Source organism: Urocitellus parryii, unplaced genomic scaffold, assembly GCF_045843805.1.
Source record: "Urocitellus parryii isolate mUroPar1 unplaced genomic scaffold, mUroPar1.hap1 Scaffold_399, whole genome shotgun sequence".
Lineage (NCBI taxonomy): Eukaryota > Metazoa > Chordata > Mammalia > Rodentia > Sciuridae > Urocitellus > Urocitellus parryii.
This window is the reverse complement of record NW_027553575.1, coordinates 1-6,930: the sequence shown is the minus strand read 5'-3', so window position 1 is coordinate 6,930 and position 6,930 is coordinate 1. Positions and strand designations below refer to the sequence as shown.

The following is a 6,930-nucleotide window of genomic DNA, read 5'->3' as shown; positions in this document are numbered from 1 at the left end:
TTGCCTCACCTCACTCAAGCATGAATCTATCCCTGAGTCTTAGGCACACCTAGCCCAACTATCTGTCGGTGAGGGTGACATCACAACATGGAGCTCAGACAAAATCTCATGTGACCTCAGGAGGCTGGGACCAGGAATTTGTCATGTCCAGAAAAACGGTGCCATGGGGGTGGTCAACCTGCATCTGGATGGGAACCACCCATGCACACGCAGACCTATCATCCACATATGCCCTAGAAACTAACTGTCCCTTTTCAAATGAGCACCATGGAGCTGACAGGCTGGGAAGGGGCTGTTTTGCTGGCTAGGATCTGGAGGATGTGGACATTCCGATTCTTGACCATCCATTCCAGATGTCAGTGGGCAGTTTTCCCCAGGCTGGCCCGGAGACTAACTGCCCTCACCTCCAACCCAGAGACAGACCCACACTTTTCTCCAAGTGCCCTGTGCATTTGCACTTGTCTGCCACCCACTGGGATGTGACCTCTGCCACTACCACCACCACCACCCCCACCCCCCCCTACGGGAAGGAGGAAGGAAAACTGACAGGATTTGGCAACTGAGCTTCAAAGGTGAGGGCTAAGCAGGAACTAAGGACAATGGGCAATTTCTAGCTGAGCTGTCCCCCTGCGGGGTGTCACCAGAGGAAGTGTTGAGTCCAGAGAGAGGACTGGGCCCTCTCTCTGGGGAAGATGAGCTCAACTGTGACCTCTGATGCCTGCTGAAATAACTCGTTTGGTAGGTGCCACCAGGAAAGAGCCATGGGAGGGATCAGGATGCCCAGAACAGAAAAGAAGGGTGAGAGAGGAGAGAAGAGGGGCAGGTAAATGAAGCAGGAAAGGCAGAAAAGACAAGGGCTCTGGAAGAGGCTCATTAGTTCCTGCCAAAGCGGGGAACAGAAGGCAAGAATGGGTCCTACATGACGCCCCAAGAGGGCCGGTGTGGCTGGGCCCAGCCCACACATAACCCAGACCCAGAGCACCATGATAAGCTTGAGCACAGGGTTCCTGCTCAGAGGCCGGCCTAGACTCTCCTCAGGAAGTGGCCCACCACCAAATGCCAGGGGCACTATTCTTACCCGGCTCTGAAATGGGGCAGCTCCCCATTTTTCTGTCCCTACCCTCGAGTGCCCACCCTCAGACAGAGGGCAGACCACAGAACATGAGAAGCAATTTAATTTGAAACTGCTGTGAACTAGAGTGGGTGAGGGCAGAGAAGAAGCCCTGGCTGGAGAAAAACCAGAGGGAACCAGGTTGGCTGCTGCTCCTGGGCTCCACAGTCTTGTAGAGAAGGCATAGGCTCTGCTCGCCTTGTCCGAAGATGCTGGGTTCAACCTGTCAAGCAGAGCAGAGTCAGGAAATGGCCCTGACCAGGGCCAGCCCAAAGCCCTCCCAGACAGCCGGGGCTGTGGGAAAGGGGTATAATAAGCCTTATACTCACTTCAAAGGGCTTGGAACTTATCAGCAAGGGACTGCATGACCGCTGAAAGAGAGGCATAAATGGGCACTCCAGAAACAAGGGTACCGGACACAGTCCCACTGCCCAACTTCCCCACTGCCCTGTGAGGAAGCATCACCCATGCATCCTGATACACCTACAGCCCCTGTCCAAACAGCCCTGAAACTGACTTGCCCGCCTACCACTGGAACTCAACATGGAAATGTCTTGTACAAGGGAACAACATGTACTCATAGTGCGCGAACACTGGGCCATGGCAAGAACCATCGAGAAATGTGTTAAAAACAAAACAGGCAAGCAAACACACAGGACAACAAACACCAAACAAGTCACAGCAGTCAGCCCTTAAAGGGAAAATAAAGGAGGTTTCTGTAAAAGTCCTGAGAGAGGGAGACTTCTGGGACTCAATGGCAGAGCACATGGAGTTCAGACAACGCACTGCTCTTTGTTCACAGCCCCAGCAGTCAAGGCACAGAAGGCTCCCGGGCTGGCCACAGGAAAGTCCCTCCATGTGGTACTGCCTGTATCTGCAGTCCCACCCCACCCCAAACCCCTAGGTCTGCCTCTGCTCTGCTCTGTCCTGCCCCCCCCCCCTGTACCCACCCCTGCCCCCGCCCAGGGCTCCTCATACCTAGTTGCTCTTTGAGGTCATCTCTTTCTTTCTGTAGCACCACACACTAAGCCAACAGACACCGGAGAACAAAAAATGAGGAGTGATATTCTGGCCGCCTCCTTCCTCATCCTCCCACTTTCCCCCCACTCCCCATATCCCCCATATCCCAGAGCCAGGTGGCAACACAGGCAGAGGGAACCTCAGTGGAAAGGAGGAGCTCCCCTCCCCCTTCTGAGTTGTGAGATGTGAGGCTGCACCTAAGCCAGCTTAACCTGGACAGAGAGCCCACCATCTAGCTGGGGCCAGCATTTCTAGGAGCCAGAGAAAGCAGTACCCGGGGACAGCCCTGTGCTCCAGGTGGTTGCTGCTGCCTTTCTGGAAATGGGTGACGAATGGCTGGTTCCTGGTCACCTGAAAGAGAACACAAAATCCAGCTCCCCAGCCAAGGTGTGAAGTGGAAAGGGCCCGGCTGGGTCTAAAGTGAGGCAGCAAGTTGCACCTGCTCTGCCCCACAGCTCCACCCCTCTCTTTGGGCCTGACTTCCCTGCTGCCCAGTGTCAGCCCCAGCTGCCACTGTGGACCCCTAAGCACTGTGGCTCTGGGTTGGACACTAGCAGAGTTGCAGTCACAGCCAGCCCCTGGTAGGAGCCATGTGGCTGAACAGGACCCAACAGGGAAGGCCTTGTTCTGCTGAAAGGCAGGGAAGCCTGGCAGCAAGTGACAGAGCCAGTTTTTCCTCCCACACCCATCTCCCCTGCTATCTAATCCATAAGACTCACCAGAGGTGGCAGGGCCTCTTGGAGTGAGGTCCCCCAGGCTCAGGTCCAAAAGCTGGGAGCTTCCTGGAGATTGGGGGTTGTTGGTGCTGGGGTCACCACTACCAAATTCTCCACGATGCATGCCCAGACCAGGCGACCCTGGCCTCTGTGTTGGAAGCTGACACAGAAATATCTCACTGAGTCAGGTTAATGGGTGTGCTTGTTGAGGGTGAAGATGCGCATATAGGGGCTCGGGTGTCGGGGTGAGGGGGGGGGGAGTCAAATGGTCCCATCGTCAGCACTGTCTCCCTCAGTCAGCCCCAAGCCTGGAGGTAGAGCTGAGTCAGGGAGAAGCATGGGAGCATTGAGAAAGGTCAGGCACCTCTGAGGGAAGAGCTGGGAGGGAGGAATCAGGAGGCAGATGGGACTAAACACCAATCCGTGCAGCCCAAACTGTAAGGGTGGGGGGGGGGCGCTGACCAAGTTAGCGGCCAGACCCACTTCCCATCCCAGCCCCTGTCTGGGAAGGAGGCAGGAAATGCACAAAGTGTGACCAAGATGGAGTCACGCTTACCATGTACTTTCTTGATGTCTGCCACAATTACAGAGACCCTCCTCCCAAATATGGCATCCCAATGACAGTGGGCTCCCATGGACAACCCCTGAGCAAAGGGCCCAGGGAGCAAGGGCAAAGAAACGCAGCCTGGTAGAGCAGAAGAGCAGAGGGGAGGAGGGGAGAGGGGCAGGGGGAGGAGAGTCTACTCACTTGGGCCTGTGGGACTGCATCTCTATTTGGGTCATTATCTTCCCTGGCAACAGGCTGGGACTCCCGTGTCTTCTTAGCCATAGATCTCTTCCCAATGCCACTGTGCTTGGACTGTTTGGGCCCCAGAGGCAGCAAGGAATACCTCTTGGACCTCCCAAGCAGTGGAACTCCTGAGATTGGGGGGAATGTGGCTGGTTCCAGGGGAGCTGCCTTGAGTCTCTGCCCCCATGAAGGGAAGGCCCTGCCCAGGCTAACTTTTGAGCCACCCCCCAGGGATTTCTTCTCCTGGATGGCCTTCTTCTTAGAAGGAGTGGCCCTGGGTAGGGCCCCTGCAGCAGCAGGAGTGGCGGCAGCAGCAGCAGCAGGAGGAGGAGGAGCTCCCGGGTTGCTGGACCTGCTCCCTCCCTTGCCCCAGGGCATGCTTTGAATTTTCTTGGAGGAGCCAGCTTCCAGCTCTCCCAAGGCCTGCCTGTCCATGCCTGAGGGGAGTCCTCGAGGAGAGGCGGTCGGCAGAGGGCCCGGCATGTGAAGGAAATTCTCCCTGCTACGAACACTGGAGCGTCTGGCTGGGTCTCCGGGTTCCCTGGGCTGCAGGACCTGGCCTGGCCTCCTCCTTTGGGGCAGATGCTCACCCTCATCAGCTGTATCTCACTGAGCTCATCTGAAGACTCAGGGTCGGAAGAGGGCTGCTGGGCTTCCCCGCTGCCCACCACCCGACTTTTGGTGCCTCTCTTGGGCTTCCCCCAGGCCCGGCTCCCCTCGGGCCCACTGGGGTGGCTCAGCCGGGGCGGCAGAGGCCTGTGGCACTTCCACACAGCTCCGGGACAGCGAGCCTCTGGCGCTGAAGCCCGCCTCTGCATCCGCCCAAATGGCGGACAGTTCAGTGGCAAAACTTTCCGGGGACGGGTATCTGTGAGTGCCCCGGTGTTCCTGGCCTGTCAGCTGCTGCACAACGGCCACAGATTCCACAGCGAGGTGGGGCACAAAGTCCAGAGCGTCCCCCTTCTCGTCAGCCAAGGAGCCAGGCCTGCTTCGTGGCCGCGAATCATTGCCCTTCCTGCTGGATCTCCCTCCCACGGGGCCTCCAACTCCACTCATAAGCCTCGGGGTCTGGGAGGCTGCCCTCACCCTCCCCGCTCCGTGGCGGCCCCAAATCAAGGCCCTGGGCCCGGCTCCGTGGGGCTCCACGGCCTGCAGGACGGGCACCTGCGGGCTTCCCACCCTCCCTGGCTAAAACCGTCCCCATGAACAGAAGCCTCATCGCAGAACTCATGTCACCAGTCTGCTCAGCCAGGTTTGAGGAGAGACCGTAGCCAGAGCCACCACGGGAACAGCTAGGCTTTCTAGAACTCCGTCACCACTGGCAAGGCACGCGATCGCCTCAAACACCGAGTGGCTTCCCGCGCCTTTGACGCCCACGTCGCAGCCTTCCCATTGGTCCAGCCCCGGCCAACCAGAGCGTTGTTTGTTGGGTCGTCCCTCTGGGCCCTCGCCAATAGGGGCGAGGGCGCTTGGACTGCTGCAGAGCCCAAGTTGTACAGGTTCTTGACAAGCCCATTTGGGCCGTGGGGTCCGCTTGTGTGGGCACCCCTCCCTCCGTTTCCTGTCCTGCTGTCTGTGGTCACGAGCCTCTTTTCCTGTTGAGAACCTCATCTCTGAGCCTTGGTTTTCCATCTGTAAAATGAGGGACATAATACCACCTGGCTCAGCAGCCGGTGAGGATTCAATTAATGATGTATGTGGAGCACCCAGCCCAGAAAGGATTTGCAAGCCCCTGTTGCCCAGGAAAACAGCAGGTCAGATAGGAAAGTAGGCGAGGAAGTCCACAGTCGGCGATCAGTGGTCCTCCTGCTTCCCGCCCCCCCCCCCATGAAGGGCCAGACAGCAATTGTTCTGTGATTGGCCATCTGAGGGGGATCTCTCTCTACTGCTCGATTACCATAGGTAATCAAAGCAGCACGTGGATGTGTGCCCAGGGCACTTTATTGGCAGTCTGTTGTTTGCCCACCTCTCTCAGACCCTATTCTACTCCCACCACCAGTTAATGCAAAGTAGCGGGAAATCCTGTGGCCAATGACCCCAAGAGGTCCTAACCATCACTGATCCTGAAGATACAAATTAAATCACAAACCATTGTTCACATACCAGGTTTACGACAATGAAAGGACTTTACTGTTCCATGGGTGGAAGAGGTTATGAACAAAACGGTGCTTTTGACTTCCCCTGGGGTGCAGGTGGGGCAGAGCCATTGGGAAGAGTGCTTTGACAGAATGAGCAGAGTGCTAATTCTAGAAATTTCATTGTGTGCCAGCACTTTTCTAAGCACCGTAGATAAAATATTAACTCATCCTCGCGACAGTCCTAGGTTTAGGTAACCACTAATGCTGCCTTTCTAACGCAAGGAAAAAATTTAGAGTAATTTCAGCAAGGGCTGGGCACATCATCTGGAGAAAGGCTGGTATGTGTAGTGCACAAAGACACACACACAAGGAAGCTGGTGCAGGGAACAATCTGGGAATGCTCTGTACTCCCATTGGTCAGGGGATGCAGGAATGCCGTGTGACCCATGCATCCAGTAGACGAAAATGAGGAAGTCCAAAGAGATGCACCAGGCTCTGTTAATACATTCCAAAATAGTCTCGTGGCTGCACATGCCAAGTTGTAGAACAACACGTGGATTTGGGTACACATTTGTAAATCTGAAAGCCAAACCAGTCCTTGGTTTCCTGTGAGAACACACATAAGCGTGTGTGAAAATATGTACTAAAGGGGCCCGAACGGACACACAAGGAAGCCCTACCAGTGTTGGTGGGGAGCCAATTTCAGTCAGACTACTGGTTCCCAGCTTCCCCAATCCGTGCAGTCTGGTATCTGGGGAGCAATCCCTTCCTTAGTTTCCATAAGGTCCCGGAGTGCTAGAATTTCCCTTGCTTGCCATGCCATTCCTACTCCAGTGACCCCCCGATTAGTTTCACACCTGCCAGTCTCGGTTCACCTGTCTTTCCTTGCCTCGCCCTCATGTCCTATTCTGACTGCTCTCCAATAGAGGCCTGGAGTGTGTGAATGCCTCTTGGCTAGAGGATGTCAAAGGGCCCAACTTCTCTGAATCTGCACCCGTGATGCCTTCCCTCCCGGAGAAGGTTACACAGCAGGGTAGATTGGGTCCACCACACATCTGCAGTCACCCACGTCCAGCCATACCCACACAATCACTGACTTTGTGGCACAATCACAATAGCCAAGCTACGGAACCAAACTAGGTGCTCTTCAACATTGAATGAATGGAGGAAACGTAGGTATGTATGTGTGTGTGTGTGTGTGTGTATGTGTGTGTG

At 55.8% G+C, this 6,930-nt stretch overlaps 1 protein-coding gene across 1 annotated transcript; it reads right to left on the bottom strand.

Moving 5' to 3' along the window:
• Nucleotides 1–1,329: 1,329 nt before the first annotated feature.
• Nucleotides 1,330–4,455, bottom strand: LOC144252256 (uncharacterized protein CXorf49 homolog). Its single transcript, XM_077794695.1, is given in 6 exon segments — nt 1,330–1,334; nt 2,090–2,135; nt 2,406–2,482; nt 2,851–3,007; nt 3,596–4,188; nt 4,191–4,455. Coding segments are annotated over 6 exon segments (1,143 nt in total).
• Nucleotides 4,456–6,930: the final 2,475 nt, after the last annotated feature.